The sequence below is a fragment of the Convolutriloba macropyga genome, chromosome 8 (assembly GCF_964194025.1).
Source record: "Convolutriloba macropyga chromosome 8, txConMacr16.3, whole genome shotgun sequence".
Lineage (NCBI taxonomy): Eukaryota > Metazoa > Xenacoelomorpha > Acoela > Convolutidae > Convolutriloba > Convolutriloba macropyga.
In genome coordinates, this window is record NC_134475.1 from 48,731,641 (window position 1) to 48,752,121 (window position 20,481).

The 20,481-nt window shown below is 35.9% G+C and overlaps 2 protein-coding genes across 4 annotated transcripts in view; one reads left to right on the top strand and one right to left on the bottom strand.

Moving 5' to 3' along the window:
- The window catches only part of LOC142345087 (uncharacterized), a 5,877-nt gene extending 1,963 nt beyond the window's left edge, over nt 1–3,914 (top strand). The window contains exons 2-4 of the mRNA XM_075397171.1: nt 743–936; nt 1,600–1,742; nt 3,298–3,914. Of these exons, the coding sequence (XP_075253286.1) occupies nt 743–936; nt 1,600–1,742; nt 3,298–3,914 (954 nt within the window). The remainder of the gene's footprint in view (nt 1–742; nt 937–1,599; nt 1,743–3,297) is intronic.
- Nucleotides 3,915–7,157: 3,243 nt separating this feature from the next.
- The window catches only part of LOC142344782 (uncharacterized), a 140,926-nt gene continuing 127,602 nt past the window's right edge, over nt 7,158–20,481 (bottom strand). For all 3 annotated transcript variants that reach the window (XM_075396720.1, XM_075396721.1, XM_075396718.1), the window contains one exon: nt 7,158–7,617. In XM_075396720.1, the coding sequence (XP_075252835.1) occupies nt 7,381–7,617 (237 nt within the window). In that variant the 3' untranslated portion in view covers nt 7,158–7,380. The remainder of the gene's footprint in view (nt 7,618–20,481) is intronic.

The window sequence follows — 20,481 nt, forward strand, 5'->3', positions numbered from 1 at the left end:
AGACATCGTTGGTATGTGCGGTTTTAGACGTAAGAGTTTCAAACGTACTTCTTGGATAAATATGCTGAAATAATGTGCAAAATTATTTTAAATTCTTTCCTTAGTTCGTTCACAAAACTAATTAAACGAATACAAATTGCTTGCTGATTCTTGAATTCAAAAAAGTAATTGTTGAACATTGATGGGAAATCTATTGATTAATTCGCATTCATTGAGTTTTAAAATACTTTTTTGTAGTTTTCAAGCAAAATTTTTGACGGTTGGTTACGTTTGAAACCGGATATGCCAACCGTTTTTTCTTTGGTCTTCTGGACGAATCTGCTTTCAACTTACGTTTAAGAAGCAACGATACTGAATATCTCTTACGTTTAAGAAACAACGATACCGAATCTCACTTACGTTTAAAAACAGTTATACCATATCTGTCATACGTTTAAAAACGACGATATCAAATCTTTCTTATGGCTAATACCGAATACCGAACAAAAACAACGACACCAACCAAAAAATCAAGCTTTTATCGTTTTTGGCTAGAATGATAGTTTTTGGCCGAGGAATGATTAGAAGCCGAAGATTTATCAACTAGGGATTGATTAGGTTATTAGTGATACGAAATAGTTTTTTCTCAGTGAGCTATGAACTATCTATTAATACTATTAATACTTTTAATTCAAAAATTGACTAATAATAATAATTCCATAAATCACTTCGTCGAAAATTTACCACAATACTTTTATTTCAGCTGTTTGCATCTCTGATATGCATCGTCATGAACCTATATCTGGTCCTGGCGGTCTTGATTTCCAAGAAACTCCGCAAGCTCCAATACTACCCAGTGTTCCTAATGGCACTGGGCGACCTGGTCTGCTCTGGATTTGCAGCACTGTTTCACTTCCTAGTAGAGAACTCCAATCAGGAGAATGATGACTACTACTGGTATTTGTTGGGTACCCGACACTCACCTAAGTCTATCGGGTTCCTGAGTTTTGATGCATTGAGGGACGCGTTTAATATAACGTATTGAATGAATCGGTGAACATTAATACCTGTGTATCCTTTATGGTTATTCAAAATGTTCCTAAAACTTTCATCGAATTTCTTCGTCATCTTGTAAAAGTCATCGAAAATTCTTTTAAAGGCCCAATTTTTATGCACTTCTTTTTGATATATGCAAACAAAAATGACGCCAACTCTATTTGAAACTTCAAAAAAATTTTGAAAAAGTTAAATTCAATAAACAAGAAAAAAAATTTTCAATAAAATTGAAAAATTGTAAAGTAGCTGAATCAGGTGAAAAATCGCTTCTAAATCTAGCGAGTGATCAAAACATCATAACACGTGCATCAATTTTAATTATCTTATTAAACCTTAAGACAATTTTATTGCTACGCAAAAAAGCATTAATGCTCTTTCAAACCAATCAAATTTTCTTAAATTTAAATTTTAGTTTCAATCTCCAATAGAGATTTTTACGACAATCATACAAGCTTACTATTGTATACTGTATTACATAATACTTTTCAGCTAAATTTTCACGATAACATGATAATAATTCGTGCTAAAGAAAACGAGCGCGTCCCTGTTTGCGTGAGTTTATAGGTTGAACCAATTCTTCTACTACTTCCGTCACTCGACAGTGAAGATCTTCTGGCTGACTTGTGTGCCTCTGGTATTGTACCACCGCATCAACGAGTATGTCACTGGCATATGCACGCTTATCCTCGCAACTGAGAGGTTCATTGGTAAGAAGGATTTTAGCAGCCATAACAAAGCCCTAGACGAGGAATGAGCGGTAAAAAATGCAGGAAATGAGCGGAATTTGAGCGAACGAAATCCGCTCAAGGCCTTTATATTTTTTGGCCGGAATGAGCGGGATTTGAACGGAACAAAAATGCGAGAATTGAGCCAACTTTGAGCGGAATAAGAAATGAGCAGAACTTGAGCGGAATCAAAAATGCAAAGAAATGAGACTCTTGAGACTCCCTTGAGACTCCAAATAGCCCTTGAGACTCCAAAAAACGCAATAGTCGGTCAACTAACCAATTATGAAACGAAAAATGTTTGATGAGTCTATTTTGGAGGCAGTTTTATTCTGATTCTCAACTCGGTACTATGGCTGACCTTAGCAGTCCAAGATAGTTTTGGTCTGTAAAAAATTTTTAGCTTAATTTTTGATAATCACCGTTTCAAAAAAAGCCCTTGATACTCTATTAACCTTTTTCACATTACCTTATAAGTCTCAAAAGACAATAGAAGATAATTTTTTCTTTGTTGCTCTGTCATTTAAGTGTTCAATGCAGTATCTTTTGGCTACTGCTTGAAGGCAACTCTGAATTGTAATCAATTTGAAGAATGTGCCATACTTACAAATTTCTTATCGTAAGAGATCTGATAAAAATCTTATCACAAAATGAGTCATCGCTTTCCGAATGTTTATCTTACAAGATCTTATAAAATTCTTCTGAGATCTTACACAATAAACATTTTGTCGGCAGAATTTTTATCGTGTAATATCTTATAGGGCAGAGCAGAATTTTCATCTTGTAAGATCTGACAAAAGTGAACTTTTTATTGTATAAGATCTTATCAGACCTGATAAAAACTATTTTTATCGTGCAAGACCGGATAAATATTCGTTCAAAGTTTTAGTCAGGCGACGCCTAATCTTATTAGTTTTTGTAACACACTTTTATAACGATCAAAATTCTCAACTGTCCGGGGATTTCCTCCCATTTCTTGCATTTTTTGCTCATTTTTCTCTCATTTCTTGCATTTTTATTCTTCTCAAATACCACGCCTTTCTTGCATTTTTATTCCGCTCAAATTCCGCTCATTTCTCGCATTATTCTCCGCTCAAATACCGCTCATTTCCTCCATCTTTTTAAATGATTCCGCTCATTCCGGTCAAATTTTGTGCATTATGGTCATCATTTGCATTTTTCAGCGGAATTTGAGCGGACTCCTCAACTAGGGAAACCTTTATTCCTGGCTCGAAGAACTTTAGCTGTGAAAACTTGGTTTTCATTACAATAAAAAGTTATAAACATTTACCATTGAATGCGGTGAATGTGGAGCCATAAGTTGAAGTGAATCAATTTGACTTCGTGAGTTCGGCGTTATAGAATGCAATTCTTAGAATAATTCACTCAGTTTTTACTTTCCTTAGCGATCTTTGCGTTGAAATCCAAACCCGGGTGTCATCTTCACCAGAGTCACACTGTCACACTAGCAATCAAGAATTGTAAATAAACAATATCACTACATTCAACTTTTTTTCTTAAAATTGCAATTTTTCAGTCTACTGCGCCCCGAATAAGGTGAGTGTTCTTTTGACACCTCGAATGAGACTCATCACTTATCTCTCTTCTACCGTGTTCATAATCGCCATCACCATCTTTGAAATCGTTTTTCGATACAAAACTTTTAACCATTGGCAATTTCTAAACTGCTCTTATGGATTCGTGCCTGGCTTCAACGCGAGTTTCTATTCCATGATCGTTACTGGGATAATATTCTTCGCGATTCCCGCTCTTGTTTCTATTTTCATGTACATTCGCATATTCATGGTACTCTTCAACGCCGAGGGCCGCAAATTGCGCAACCGAATCGTGACTATTGCCCTCGGAACCAGCTGTCTAATCTGGGTCGCCCTTTGGAGTCTAAAATATGCGTTCCAGACAGCCCACTTCCTGTTTTCCTGGCATTTCTGGGAAGTTCACTGGGAAAACCCGAAACTGGCAATGACTGTTAGTCAGGACACGGCTCAATTTTTCCCGATATTCAGCTCGGTAACTAATCCGTTCGTGCTTCTGATTGTATGCAGTGTGTTCAGAAAGCCTATCATGGATTTGGTTTGCTCTTGCCGAAAGAAGAAAGATGATAATAACGAAATGAGTGAATCACTTGAAGATTAGTTTGTGGTACCAAACTATAGTGCAAAAGAAACTTAATCCACCGTACTTAATATTTGCAAGATCCCGCTAGTTTTGATAAAACAGCATACAATTTCATGACAAATGAAATGGCGTGATATTATTATTCAAATAAAATTATTTCTCCTCATCAAAACTGTTATGAAGAAAATATTCCTACCCAGGTTGAGGTCCCCAGACCAAAAGTCGATATGTCCAGGCCCAGATGAACGCACAACGGGGTGCCGTGCTTTCAAGTTTACACATACTGGAAACGCGGAAATACGCACGAAAGTCTGGACGTGAACGCACGAAAAGTCTGATGAACGTCCGAAAGTCTGGACATATCGACTTTCCGTCTGGGACGGTCTGGACATATCGACTTTCCGTCTGGGACCTCAACCTGGGTAAATGAAAAAAAAATAAAGTTACGGCCAACTGGGTGTGCTTGGTGCTGTTCATTTTCAGTTTATATCGATAATTTTTCTCTCCAAACTAAACTCCTAGGAAAAAGAGTTCATATAATTTGCGCACCTATAAATTTATATTATATCAAATTTTAACACCAATTGTACTCTATTCACTGTCAATCCCCCCGATGCATAATATCGCAACCTTTTTCCATCGCACCCAAATTGTCTGACATGTAACATTTAGCCCACAATAAATAAATATATTCAGCCTATAAAAAATTAATTGTGTCAGACATTCAACTTCTTTTTCATTTCCTCCTGTTAGAAGAACACATATACCAGCACAAAAAATTCCTGGCATAAACGTCAAAGACATATTTAGTGCCCATGGAGAATTGGAATCCATCGCACCCAAATTTTATGACATGTAACATTTAGCCCACAATAAATAAATATATTCAGCCTATAAAAAATTAATTGTGTCAGACATTCAACTTCTTTTTCATTTCCTCTTGTTAGAAGAACACGTATACCAGCACAAAAAATTCCTGGCATAAACGTCAACGACATATTTAGTGCCCATGGAGAATTGGAATCCATCGCACCCAAATTTTATGACATGTAACATTTAGCCCACAATAAATAAATATATTCAGCCTATAAAAAATTAATTGTGTCAGACATTCAACTTCTTTTTCATTTCCTCCTGTTAGAAGAACACGTATACCAGCACAAAAAATTCTTGGCATAAACGTCAAAGACATATTTAGTGCCCATGGAGAATTGGAATCCATGTATTGGCGATGCGAAAAATCTGAACTAAAATTTGGCGACGCGAAGTTGAGTACAAACATAAAAGCACTTGAATTCTTTTGACACTAAAAAGTTGCCGAAGAAACTTACAGAGAAAACGTCAGATCATGTTTTTTGGCAAACATGTTGATAACCAAAGACTCAGAGAGTTTAACATTAAAATTAAAAAGTAAAAGAACCGTAAATTTCATCATGCTAAGGACTTCTAAAATTGACTAAATGACTGCATGTTCTTCGAAGTTGGTCATTTTCAAGGAATACAAAGACAAAACTGACATTCAGGACGAGAGAATAAATATAGAGTTCTTCGTTTTAAATTTGCTGTATCCCAAATTAATTACCTGGTTGGGCTTTGTTTTTAATTCATTCTCTTTCTCTCTCTCTCTGTCTCTCTTTCTCTCCCCCCCCCTCTCTCTCTCTCTCTCTCTCTCTCTCTCTCTCTCTCTCTCTCTCTCTCTCTCTCTCTCTCGCTCTCGCTCTCGCTCTCGCTCTCGCGCTCTTTCTCTCTCTCTCTCTCTCTCTCTTTCTCTCTCTCTCTCTATCTATCTATCTATCTATCTATCCCTCTCTCTTTCTTTCTGTCTTTTTTATGCGCGTGAGAGAGAGAGAGAAAGCCAGTGTGTTGCGACGTATTTGAGTGGACCTGTCTGAGCACCTAAGTATATATAGGTGTGTGTATGTGTTTGCTTGTGTGTGTGTGTGTGTGAGTGTGTGTGTGTGTGTGTGTGTGTGTGTGTTCGCATGTTCTTTTACAGTTTTACGTTTTCGTATATATATATATATATATATATATATATATGCGATCGAGCGTTGGTGTGTGTAAATGCGTGTGAGATTGCTTTTGGGTATATGTGAGTTTGTGTATCTATACGTGCGGGTACGTGTAGGTAAAAATCAGGTTAAGCGTGTGCATGTTGATGTGCATATGTGTGTTTTTGAGCGTAAGCGAATGTGTTTGTGTATACAAGTCTGTGCGCAATTGCTTCGACATTGTGTATGTTTTTGTGGACGTATGAATGCGTTTACATGTGGAGTTGTGTTTTTGTGCGTGTGTGTGTGTCCAAGCATGCACTCGTGCAAAGGTGCAGTGGTTGTGTGCGGTGCCTGCTTGCAAGTAAGTAAATGTGTTTCGCAACAGAACTCGCGCGGTTACATTTTTTATTTCCGGTTTGAAAGGCAAAACGACTAATGTCGGACAAATTGCTCTCAAACGACCCGTGAGATAACTTAATTCAGAGGGGGCTGTAACCTAAAAAAGTTATTTTTGGTTCAAAAAATAAGACTATAGAGGGATTTGAAAACTCGACACAAGGCTTGCCAGACCAAAAGCAGTAGCAACTCGGCTATCAGTCCTTATGTTGTCGAATCTCACAATCGCTTTCAATTTAGCAATAAATTTATTAACAGACATAATTTCTGAAAAAAAAGCGATTTAGTTCACGCAAAAATGTCAACCATTTTAATTCAACCATCAAAAAATTATTCGAGAAGTGAAATCGAAAGAAAGCTCTAGAAGAGAACGGTCATGGAGAATTTCCATAAAAGACACACATGTTAACAACAATTGCTTCAAACTTTGTTCGAGAGCAATTAACAAGATGCAATAACCCAAAGCGTTAAAAATTGCAGCGAATTCAGACTATTTAGACATGTATATCTTGGCTATAATTTGATTTTAGATTGCTAAAGATGGCATGTTCATATAGCTCCAAACCAATACTAATACAAGACATTGAATTAGACTAGCCCCGGAGTTATATTGAATTAGCGTTAGTTTTGGTTGAACTGAAGTTTCAGCAATTTCAAATTCATTACACTGCAGCGCATTGCCAATTGTCTCGGCAGATCATGGTTTATTTCGTAAGTGCAGAAATGCGACGTTTTCTTAGCATCACTATGGATATTTGTTAGACATGATATGAGCAGCTGATATTTCCAACGTGGTGCAATTTACTTACAAACTTCGCGTCCATGTCAAAAAAATTTCTGAGATTGCAAAAAATTTGTTAATTCTGTTCCCTCAGATTTTCTTTACCATTCCAATGAATTACGTATTTATGTAAACACACCAAACAGTCGTTGCAGGCAGCCATTTTAAGAAGCATGTATCGTTCAATCAAAAGTTGCCAAAATTCTTCAAAATTGAGTAGATTTTTCCAAACTTCCACAGATTCCCATCTTTCGAATTGAAGAGTCATTATTGTCACATTCATTGTCATTACTCAAAAACTATTAGTGATAAATCACAACTGGGAACCGTTTGCATTCTCATCCTGCCATCTGTCTGGATCTGGGTTACTAGAGGACGGGGTTACAATTTTGGGTGCGTCTGGTAGGGGTATCGGGGGATTCTCTGCAGGGTTTCGCGGGGTAGGAGGCTCGGGGTCAGGGTTGTTGATTGCCGTGGGATTGTGGTATGCATCTACTAGTTTACGTAGACGTTTTATTGACTCTCTCAGCTCAGTTAACTGCTCTGTTCTCTGAAACGAAATGACGCACCAATGTTGCTCTATTTTTAGGTGGGCCTGAAATGAGAATAATTGAGATCAATGATTATTCTTCAATAATTGAAAACATCCTAACGTACGCTCAATTTTATCATTGTTTTTGCAATTCTTTTTGAGTAAATAATAACGACATGATGATCATTTCACCTAATGCTAAGCGTGGTACTATTTTAACCTGTACAAGAAAATTAATACTTCAAAAAATATAGTACGTACACCGGCATGTACACCTTGTACGCGTAAGTTGTCAATGAATTGGGGAATGAAGGCTATCTGTTTAATGCCCTGGGCCGAGGTGTCAACGCTAAAAAACGCAAAATTATGTCGGATTGGAGTTGAATGCGTTGAATTTATGTAAGATCTACGCTTGGGCGTAGATCGTACATAAATTCAATGCATTCAACGCTAATCTTACATAATTTTGCGTTGAATTTTGGCGTAGACCTTACATATTTAGCGTTGAATTTTAGCGTAGATCTTACATATTTAGCGTTGAATTTAGCGTTGATCTTACATAAATTCAACGCATTCAACGCTAATCTTACATAATTTTGCGTTGAATTTTGGCGCAGATCTTACATATATAGCGTTGAATTTTAGCATTGATCTTACATAAATTCAACGCATTCAACGCTAATCTTACATAATTTTGCGTTGAATTTTGGCGTAGATCTTACATATTTAGCGTTGAATTTTAGCGTTGATCTTACATAAATTCAACGCGTTCAACGCTAATCTTACATAATTTCGCGTTGAATTTTGGCGTAGATCTTACTTATTTAGTGTTGAATTTTAGCGTAGATCTTACATATTTAGCGTTGAATTTAGCGTTGATCTTACATATATTGAACGCATTCAACGCTAATCTTACATAATTTTGCGTTAAATTTTGGCGTAGATCTTACAAATTTAGCGTTGAATTTTAGAGTTGATCTTACATAAATTCAACGCATTCAACGCTAATCTTAAATAATTTTGCGTTGAATTTTGACGTAGATCTTACATATTTAGCGTTGAATTTTAGCGTAGATCTTACAAATTTAGCGTTGAATTTAGCGTTGATCTTACATAAATTAAACGCATTCAACGCTAATCTTTCCATTCCAATTCAGACCACTTTACAATTTCAAAAGTTTTTCAAGTTTTTTTTCAAAAAGTCAATTTTTTCACTGTTTCGACCCCTATACTTCACAGCTGAGAAACAGGAGTTCAGAAAAAAATCATTTTTAGTGCTCTTTTATAGTGCAAAATCCAATTCAGGCCATTTTACGATTTCAAATTTTTCAAGTTTTTTTCTTCAAAAAATTAACTTTTTAACTGTTTCGTTCCCCTATAATGCACAGGTGAGAAAAGTGAAGTCAGCAAAAAATCACTTTTAGTGCTCTGTTATACTGCAAAATCCTTTTCAGACCATTTTAAAATTTCAGAACTTTTTCAAGTTTTTTCCAAAAATTAATTTTATTTACTGTTTCGATCCCCTATACTGCACAGGTGAGAAAAGGGAAGTCAGCAAAAAATCACTTTTTAGTGCTCTTTTATAGTGCAAAATCCATTTCAGACCATTTCACGATTTCAGAACTTTTTCAAGTTTTTTCAAAAAATTAATTTTTTTTTACTGTTTCGATCCCCTATACTGCACAGGTGAGAAAAGTGAAGTCAGCAAAAAATCACTTTAGTGCTCTGTTATAGTGCAAAATCCTTTTCAGAACATTTTACGATTTCAGATTTTTTCAAGTTTTTTCAAAAAATTAATTTTTTTACTATTTCGATCCCCTATACTGCACAGGTGAGAAAAGTGAAGTCAGCAAAAAATCATTTTTTAGTGCTCTTTTATAGTGCAAAATCCATTTCAGACCATTTCACGATTTCAGAACTTTTTCAAGTTTTTTCAAAAAATTAATTTTTTTACAGTTTCGATCCCCTATACTGCACAGGTGAGAAAAGTGAAGTCAGCAAAAAGTCACTTTTTAGTGCTGTTTTACAGTGCAAAATCCATTTGAGACCATTTTACGATTTCAGAACTTATTCAATTTTTTTTTTCCAAAAATCAATTTTTTTCACTGTTTCGAACCCCAAATCTGAGAAACATGAGGTCAGAAAAAAATCATTTTTAGTGCTGTTTTACAGTGCAAAATCCATTTGAGACCATTTTACGATTTCAGAACTTACATATTTTTGCGTTAAATTTTGGCGTAGATCTTACAAAATTAGCGTTGAATTTTAGAGTTGATCTTACATAAATTCAACGCATTCAACACTAATCTTAAATAATTTTGCGTTGAGTTTTGGCGTGGATCTTACATATTCAGCGTTGAATTTTAGCGTAGATCTTACATTTTTAGCGTTGAATTTAGCGTTGATCTTACACAAATTAAACGCATTCAACCCTAATCTTTCCATTCCATTTCAGACCACTTTACAATTTCAAAAGTTTTTCAAGTTTTTTTTCAAAAAGTCAATTTTTTCACTGTTTCGACCCCTATACTTCACAGCTGAGAAACAGGAGTTCAGAAAAAAATCATTTTTAGTGCTCTTTTATAGTGCAAAATCCAATTCAGGACATTTTACGATTTCAAATTTTTCAAGTTTTTTTCTTCAAAAAATTAACTTTTTAACTGTTTCGTTCCCCTATAATGCACAGGTGAGAAAAGTGAAGTCAGCAAAAAATCACTTTTAGTGCTCTGTTATACTGCAAAATCCTTTTCAGACCATTTTAAAATTTCAGAACTTTTTCAAGTTTTTTCCAAAAATTAATTTTATTTACTGTTTCGATCCCCTATACTGCACAGGTGAGAAAAGGGAAGTCAGCAAAAAATCACTTTTTAGTGCTCTTTTATAGTGCAAAATCCATTTCAGACCATTTCACGATTTCAGAACTTTTTCAAGTTTTTTCAAAAAATTAATTTTTTTTACTGTTTCGATCCCCTATACTGCACAGGTGAGAAAAGTGAAGTCAGCAAAAAATCACTTTAGTGCTCTGTTATAGTGCAAAATCCTTTTCAGAACATTTTACGATTTCAGATTTTTTCAAGTTTTTTCAAAAAATTAATTTTTTTACAATTTCGATCCCCTATACTGCACAGGTGAGAAAAGTGAAGTCAGCAAAAAATCATTTTTTAGTGCTCTTTTATAGTGCAAAATCCATTTCAGACCATTTCACGATTTCAGAACTTTTTCAAGTTTTTTCAAAAAATTAATTTTTTTACAGTTTCGATCCCCTATACTGCACAGGTGAGAAAAGTGAAGTCAGCAAAAAGTCACTTTTTAGTGCTGTTTTACAGTGCAAAATCCATTTGAGACCATTTTACGATTTCAGAACTTATTCAATTTTTTTTTCCAAAAATCAATTTTTTTCACTGTTTCGAACCCCAAATCTGAGAAACATGAGGTCAGAAAAAAATCATTTTTAGTGCTGTTTTACAGTGCAAAATCCATTTGAGACCATTTTACGATTTCAGAACTTACATATTTTTGCGTTAAATTTTGGCGTAGATCTTACAAATTTAGCGTTGAATTTTAGAGTTGATCTTACATAAATTCAACGCATTCAACACTAATCTTAAATAATTTTGCGTTGAGTTTTGGCGTGGATCTTACATATTCAGCGTTGAATTTTAGCGTAGATCTTACATTTTTAGCGTTGAATTTAGCGTTGATCTTACACAAATTAAACGCATTCAACCCTAATCTTTCCATTCCATTTCAGACCACTTTACAATTTCAAAAGTTTTTCAAGTTTTTTTTCAAAAAGTCAATTTTTTCACTGTTTCGACCCCTATACTTCACAGCTGAGAAACAGGAGTTCAGAAAAAAATCATTTTTAGTGCTCTTTTATAGTGCAAAATCCAATTCAGGACATTTTACGATTTCAAATTTTTCAAGTTTTTTCTTCAAAAAATTAACTTTTTAACTGTTTCGTTCCCCTATAATGCACAGGTGAGAAAAGTGAAGTCAGCAAAAAATCACTTTTAGTGCTCTGTTATACTGCAAAATCCTTTTCAGACCATTTTAAAATTTCAGAACTTTTTCAAGTTTTTTCCAAAAATTAATTTTATTTACTGTTTCGATCCCCTATACTGCACAGGTGAGAAAAGGGAAGTCAGCAAAAAATCACTTTTTAGTGCTCTTTTATAGTGCAAAATCCATTTCAGACCATTTCACGATTTCAGAACTTTTTCAAGTTTTTTCAAAAAATTAATTTTTTTTACTGTTTCGATCCCCTATACTGCACAGGTGAGAAAAGTGAAGTCAGCAAAAAATCACTTTAGTGCTCTGTTATAGTGCAAAATCCTTTTCAGAACATTTTACGATTTCAGATTTTTTTCAAGTTTTTTCAAAAAATTAATTTTTTTACTGTTTCGATCCCCTATACTGCACAGGTGAGAAAAGTGAAGTCAGCAAAAAATCATTTTTTAATGCTCTTTTATAGTGCAAAATCCATTTCAGATCATTTTACGATTTCAGAACTTTTTCAAGTTTTTTCAAAAAATTAATTTTTTTACTGTTTCGATCCCCTATACTGCACAGGTGAGAAAAGGGAAGTCAGCAAAAAATCACTTTTTAGTGCTCTTTTATAGTGCAAAATCCATTTCAGACCATTTCACGATTTCAGAACTTTTTCAAGTTTTTTCAAAAAATTAATTTTTTTTACTGTTTCGATCCCCTTTACTGCACAGGTGAGAAAAGTGAAGTCAGCAAAAAATCACTTTAGTGCTCTGTTATAGTGCAAAATCCTTTTCAGAACATTTTACGATTTCAGATTTTTTTCAAGTTTTTTCAAAAAATTAATTTTTTTACTGTTTCGATCCCCTATACTGCACAGGTGAGAAAAGTGAAGTCAGCAAAAAATCATTTTTTAATGCTCTTTTATAGTGCAAAATCCATTTCAGATCATTTTACGATTTCAGAACTTTTTCAAGTTTTTTCAAAAAATTAATTTTTTTACTGTTTCGATCCCCTATAATGCACAGGTGAGAAAAGTGAAGTCAGCAAAAAGTCACTTTTTAGTGCTGTTTTACAGTGCAAAATCCATTTGAGACCATTTTACGATTTCAGAACTTATTCAATTTTTTTTTCCAAAAATCAATTTTTTTCACTGTTTCGAACCCCAAAGCTGAGAAACATGAGGTCAGAAAAAAATCTTTTTTAGTGCTCTTTTATAGTGCAAAATCCAATTCAGACCATGTTACGATTTCAAATTTTTCAAGTTCTTTTTCGAAAAATTAAATTTTTTACTGTTTCGACCCCTATACTGCACAAGTGAGAAAGATGAAGTCAGCAAAAAATAACCTTTGAGTGCTCTTTTACGGTGCAAAAACCATTTCAGACCGTTTTAGGAATTCAAACTTTTTTCAAAACTTTTTTAAAAAAATTTAAATTTTTCCCAGTACGCCTCACATGGTAAATGCGTTGAATATGCTAAGTTAAATACTACGCAAAATCAACGCAAAATATGTAAGATCTACTCTAAATTCAACGCAAAATTTGTAAGATCCAAGCTTTATAAGAGTTGCGGCTCTTAAGGAAACCAAGGTACTCTGGCACAATGGTAGAAGAGGCAACAAGCAAACAGGAGGCCAGCAGTTCGAGTCCCATAAGCAACTGGAGGTTAATAGTTCAAAATATGTAAGACCTACTCTAAATTCAACGCTAATTATTTAAGTTCTACGCTAAATTCTACGCTAAATTCTCCGCTGTCCATAGGTCTGACAGAATGTTAAAAGCACTGACCAGGAAAAAAATCAGACTCTGATTTTCATGATGTACAGAGTTTTTCCAGATTTCAAAATTTTTACTCTGATTTTTAATCTGGTCATGGTAAAATGTGACATGATCAGAAATATGTCATAGTAAAATCGCAGAATGGAATGCCTCTGATTCAGCGCTGGTTTACACTGAGACTATGATCCGGGTGCACATAGTTATTCAAATCCCCACGCGAATTGCCAAACAGCCGCATATGGAGAATTATAACGGAGACATTATAGGTGTACCAAAGTTTAAGCTGATATTCCCTGTCGCGACACCTGCTTTAAATTAGACAAGTACTCGCGTTGCTTTGTCGCTGTATTGTCTACCTTTGGAGAATAAATAATAAAAAACTCTTTTATTACACTATAGTTGCCTCACAATGTTCAATTATCATAACTGATTCTTTTTATCAAACGCAATTTTGATCAGAAGTCAGAGTTCCCGGGCCGAGGAATTTGGCCAAATTTATGTAAGATCAGCGGCAACAAGCGTTGACAAGTTGGAAAATTCACCGCAATTTTCTTACATAATTTTGCGTTGAATGCGTTGAATTTTTGTCTTCAAATTCAACGCATTCAACGCAAAAAATTATGTAAGAAAATTGCGGTGAATTTTCCGACTTGTCAACGTTAGTTGCCGCAGATCTTACATAATTTTTGCCAAATTCCTCGGACCGGGGCGGAAGTATGACAGTTGTCATGATCTATTGATAGATCGGGACCTACGAGCAGATGATCTGAGCTGTTCGTTTCAGTAGTAAGCTCAATGAAAAAACAAACAGATATAAGCTTGTAGCGAACAAATTTCAATCGTTTTACCGACCACCAAAATGCTAAGCAATGCTGAAGAACAAAAAGCTCACAAATGAAAATAAAAATGGAAAGTAGAGTAACAACTAAATCAGTGATAGTGTAGAATTTTGTCAATAGAAGGCTTCTAGCTGAGGACCGGCTAGCGCCCAAATCTCTATGAGATCCCGAAGTTATACTTGGTGGGATGTCTATTTGCTAAGACTGAACAAGGTTGTCCTCAGGTACTCCTGTTTGGCTGATTAAAAACGCTGTCAAGGACAAGTTGACATTTGATCGATTTCAACGAAAAAGCCGGCAAAACGAAACCACAATTATGGTCAAAACCTGAAGGAAGTATTCGACTTCTCAAAACCTTTTATGGCAACAAACAAGCGAAACAAAACGTATCAAATTTAATTTTACTTTAATAATATACAATCAAAATTGTCCTAAGCATCCCCCCATCCCAACACAATTCATTAACATTCAGCAATTCAGCAGTCCTAGAGCTATACATTGACATGAAAGTCATTGGAGAAACGCCAATCAGTGGATACCACATGACAAAAGAAATTGACTGCGCTCCTGTAAAAGTTTTTATAAGGTCACTGCAGTCTGATCAGCAATCCTTTCTTCTAATTGACGTAATTGCTGTCCCGAATCTGAATATGTCATACGTCGATACAGAAAAATTGAACCAACTCTGTGCATCGTTCGAACAACTCAGTCATATCAGTTTTCCTGAGATTGGGAATAACTCTGTCTCAATAATTCTTGGAACCGATAATCTTGATCTGATTCAATAAAAGCAAATAGTGAAAGGACCCAAGAATGATCCTTGGGGAGTAGAAACCCAGCTAGGCTGGACATGTGCAAGAAAAACAGACTTGGCACTAAAGGAAACTTACCCCGTACAGTTCACTCATAGACACCCTAATATGGATTAACAAATGGTCAAAATGGTATCAGATTGGATGAAAATAGAAAATTAAGGCATAACTTCACCCAAAAACGCAATGTCCAAAAAAGATATACTGAAAATAGTGGACAACACAACACAACTCATTGACGGACAGTATCAAGTTGGTCTCCTCTGGAAGGAAAATGTAAAACTTCCCTACAACAGATGGCTCGCTGGGAAGCAACTTTACCAATTGAACGACAAACTATCAAAAAACGCACAGCTCAAACAAATGTACGAAGAAACACTTGAGAAGGATCTACTAAACGGATATGTCACAAAAGTTGATCCTGACACAGAGGACTCGGATTCGATTGCTTCTTTCCTACCTCACCATCCAGTAACCAACGAGAACGAACCCTGTAAAGTCCGGCGTGCAGCCAATGCGTCAAGTGTTTTTCAAGGTCAGTCCTTGAACTCGAACTTACTGAAAGGACAAGATCTGCTTAGTAACCTCACCTACATTATTCTGCAATTCCGAGAGGACAAGCTTGAATTATCCGCAGACATTGAACAGATGTTCATGCAGGTCAAAGTAACTCCTGAAGATCGAAAATTTCTGCGTTTTCTCTAGATTAATGACGCTCGCATTGATACATATGAGTACACCAGCCATATTTTTGGCGCTACGGACTCGCCCTGCATTGCATCATATGCACTGAGGAAAACAGCTCGTGTCAATTGTGAACTGTTTCCAGATGTCATCAAATATATTGAACGCAACGTCTACATGGACGACCTCTATGTTGCTACTGACTCAATAGAAAAGACACAAAGAATACTACGTGGAATGAGAGCATCCTTATCAAGAGGAGGTTTCAACCTCACCAAATGGAACTCTAACAGTTCTGAGTTCCTTGAAACTGTAGAGCCTGGCATAAGATTGGACCCATAAAAAATTCAGCCCCAAAATCAAAAGGATTACCATGGAACCCAATAACTGATTGCTACGTGATTGAAACTAAGTTCATCCGAAAAATCAAATTAAATGAAGACAAAACTCAACGAAAGCTACTGAGATTTGTAGCGTCCCTCTTTGATCCTATTGGTTTTATTGCTCCCTTAACTATTCGACTGCGGAAAGTTTTACAGGCTGCTTGGAACCAAGGACCGAAATGGGATAAACCACTTCTTGTTCAAAATTTTTGAAATCCCCATTTTCAAAGACCTACAAATCACCAGAAACTATTTCTAGACAAACCTATCCGGTCAGTTCAACTTCAAACGTTTACTGATGCTTTGAGCTTGCTCTGTCAGCCGTCTGTGATATCAGGGTTGAGTACTCCGATCAGTCAATTGCCGTTAGACTCGTTATAGAAAAAACTCGTGTAGCCCCGATGAAAATGATGACTATTCCAAATTTAGAGTTGCAAGCAGCTGTGTACGGTGCTCAACTTTGACAGTTTGTTAAGAAAAAACAACATATAGATTTCACCGAAAGCATATTTTGGTCTGACAGCACTGCTGTTCTCTACTGGTTGCAAACACCTGAAAAGCTACACAGAACTTTCATTGCCAACCGCTTGGCCAAAATTTTGGATGTCTCATCTGCTTTTGATTGGAGGTACATTCCATCGGCAGCTAACCCAGAAGATGACGGAACTCGAGGTTATGTGTTTACCAAATGACATCAGAATCTCGCTGGATTTCAGAACCGTCGTTTTTGAGTAAACATAGATCAGACTGGCCCAAACAAGAGATTCTGCAACCGCAGTATGTGAAGATAGCATTTTTCCCTTCCTTAGTACCTGTAACAGAAACTGTGGTCAATTTGAAGAGATTCAGCAGCTGGAATAAATCAATACGAGTAATCGCCTTTTGTTTCTTCTTTGCCGATAAGTGCAAGAAGCGTAGTAAAGACATTCAGTTAGGCCACTACACTAAATCGTATCTGCATATCATTCAAACAACCCAGAAACAAGATTTCAAGGCAGAAGACTTTGCTTTAAAGAAAGGTGATGTTATATCCAGCTCTAGCAGACTCAAACTTCTATCCCCTTTCATAGACAAAAACAACCAACTTAGAGCTAGAGTCCGCTTGTCAAAAGCAAACCTTTTGAAGACTTCCCGTTACCCCTTGATAATCGACGGCAATAACATTGCCACTAGATTGTTGATACAGCATACACATGAACTTGACTGTCACTGTGGTCAAGAACAAACAAGGAATATTCCAATGGAGTATTACTGGATACTTCGGTGTCGAGCGGTAGTAAAACAAACCATTAGACACTTTCTTCCATGTCGCCAAATGATCCAAGACGTTAGCATTCCTAAAATGGCAGATTTGCCTCAGGAAAGATTGCCTAAAAACAACCAATTCGTCTTCGAGACAACTGGACTTGATTTTATTGGACCGTTTCCTGTTAAGAACAAGGGCAAATTGTTTAGTCGTTACGTACTACTATTTACAAGTTTATTTGTCAGAGCAGTCCATCTCGAGGTTTCAAATGACCTTAGCACCGAATCAACGATTAATTGCATAAGACGTTTTGTCAGCCGGAGAGGAAAACCCAACAAGTTTATTTCAGACTGCGGAAAAACATTTGTTGGTTCGAACAACAGCCTCCAGTCCAGCATCGCCAATCTAAGAGCGTCAAAATCTTTTGCGGCAAAATTGCACCTTATGATAGTCGAAATTGTATGGAAGTTTAACCCTCCAGCGGCCCCGCATGTCGGCGGAATTTGGGAGCGATTGGTGCAGATTTTCAAACTGTCTCTCTATAAGGTCATCGAGTCACGAACGCTTACCGATGAAATATTATGCACACTTACGTGTGAGATAGAAACTAATATGAACTCTAGGCCCCTAACAAACGTTCCAAGTGATATGATCCATTACCTCTTACGCCAAACCACTTTCTTCTAGGTAGGTCTTCGGTCAATCTGCCTCCTGGCGTTTTTGTTGGAGAAGAAAAGAACATTTCGAAAGCTTGGCGTACATCGCAACAAATAGCTGCTCAATTCTGTAAACGATTTACGCGGAGTACCTTCCAGGCCAACAAATTCGTTCCAAATGGAACAAAAGTTCAAAGAATCTGAAAATGGACAACTTAGTATGGATCCTTGAGGACTTCACCCCCCGAGGCCTTTGGCCTGTTGCCCGAGTAACGCAAGTTTTTCCCGGAGATGACGGAATCGTTCGATCAGTCAAACTGAAAACCCCGAGCGGTGAGCGCATTAGGCCCGTCGTAAAGTTGAGCAAATTGTTTTCTGACTAAATTTCGAATCCATAGGTTCTACGATGAAAAATGCAGTTAACGGATTGTGTTTATTGGATCCCAAATTTAGCAATATTTCGATACCATAACTTATATTTCCTTTTGCACCATTTCAATGTGAAACCGTCAACATACGCTTTCATAAGTGTTACCTTGTTTTATTCCCCATTACTTTGGACTACATTCGCGATTACCTTGCTTATATTAAAATTAAAGCTTTCCAATTGCCAACGATTGTGTTTTATGGAAAATTCTTATCGATCGCACTCGTCTTAACCTTTTATTGATATTAATTCTTAGAGGTTCGTCTCAAACCCCCTGGCTCCCATTTGACAATTTTGGTTATTTTGTTTGGTAAATTCGTTATTTTTGTAGGTGACTCGTTTTTACGAACCACCCGATTAGATTTGTACCCTTGTTTTTCCATTACCCTTTTTTTGAATTTTTTTCATTATTCAGCTAGATGGAAGATTCAACACTTGCTCCAACAGTAATATTCATTCCTGCAATCCTGCAAATGGGGCCGGCGATGTCAAGGACAAGCTGACTTTTGATCGATTTCGACGAAATAGCCAGCAAAACGAAACCACAATTATGGTCAAAACCTGACGGAAGTAGTCGACTTCTCAAAACCTTTTTTAGCAACAAACAAGCGAAACAAAACGAATCAAATTTAATTTTACTTTAATAATACACAATCAAAATTTTCCTAAGCATCCCCTCATTCCAACACAATTCATTAACAAACGCCGATGATTGTTTTAATTTATCAATCAAAGATTTTAAAAAAACGGCTAACTGTGGCAGTCTTGCCGGCAATGGAAAAAATTCTAATAAATTTCAGTAATCAAAAGGAAAAGTCAAAAAATTAAAAGAAAATACTAATAATTAACAATAAACTACAAATGAGTGAAAGATACTATACAAAAGGTTAATAGCCAAATCCTAGCCGATGAATTTAATCGCTAAATCTCAAATAGTGTTCTCATTGTCTTCAAACTTTCTTCTGTCAAACCTTAATTCTCTTTCAATCACAAAATTTAAAAGTCAGGCTCCGATTACAAATTGTCTCACCGTCCAACTGGTCTTGAAAAACTTTATCAATATTCATTTACATTTTATATGCTCACAACTGAAGAATCAACTGTTTTTTACCCTGCTATTTTTTTCGCGTTTTTTTTGTTTTTAGCTTTAAAAAACTTAGCCGTAACGCCTCCTGCCGCGAGGTAGTATAAATCTTAACTTGCATGAAAAAAATATCGTCATGTTTTTCCGTTCGCTCTATCAGATCTCTCTTGGTGGGCGGTGTGATAGCTAAGTCGGTTTTGTTCACACAACTTTGCTTTAGCAAGCTTCTCCAAATATAATTTAGATGCCCAATGGTTAAACTATAAAATCTTGTTGCACTAATCCCTTTATATCACAAAAATTTATCATTTTTTCTCGCAAATATTAATTTGCCTACTAAAGACCAGAATCCAAATGCCTTTTAGTATAGGAGCTCCTCCTATCTATCCTGATGGCACTAATTACTTGATCATTCAGCCAATTAGAAATCAAAGTACAACAGTACTCCCTCACCACAAATAAAGTTTAACAAAATATTGTTTGATATTACGATTCATTATTAAAGATCAAGGTCGTCGAGCCAGAAAAATTAGTTGCTCAACTACAAAGATATCCAAACCTATGAAATACTTCAGCATATTGCAATCTAAGCTGCTCGATTCAAAACCATCCCTATTGTTCTTTAATTTTCACCTAGATTATCAATTTCAACGTCTCCAACAATGCGTTTTTTTCTTCAAAAAAAAATAACTCAACGTTTTCCTATCTGGGTTAGATAGCAACACACTTCGCATAGAGCCGAGACGTCTTTACATACGTCTGCCCATTCTGTGATATTTTAATGGTCCTCTATATAGTCCTAAAATGCTTCAAATTCCAACCTGTAACTTTTTATGAATAGTTGTATTGGCTACTTTGCTCCTAAATGCAACATAAATCCACCTATGAAATCCTTTATGTCCATTTCAAAAAAAATGGGTAACTTAGAGCTTCCCTTTTTATTGCCTGTTGAATTTCGAATCTTTGGAAGCTCATTGTGAAATCG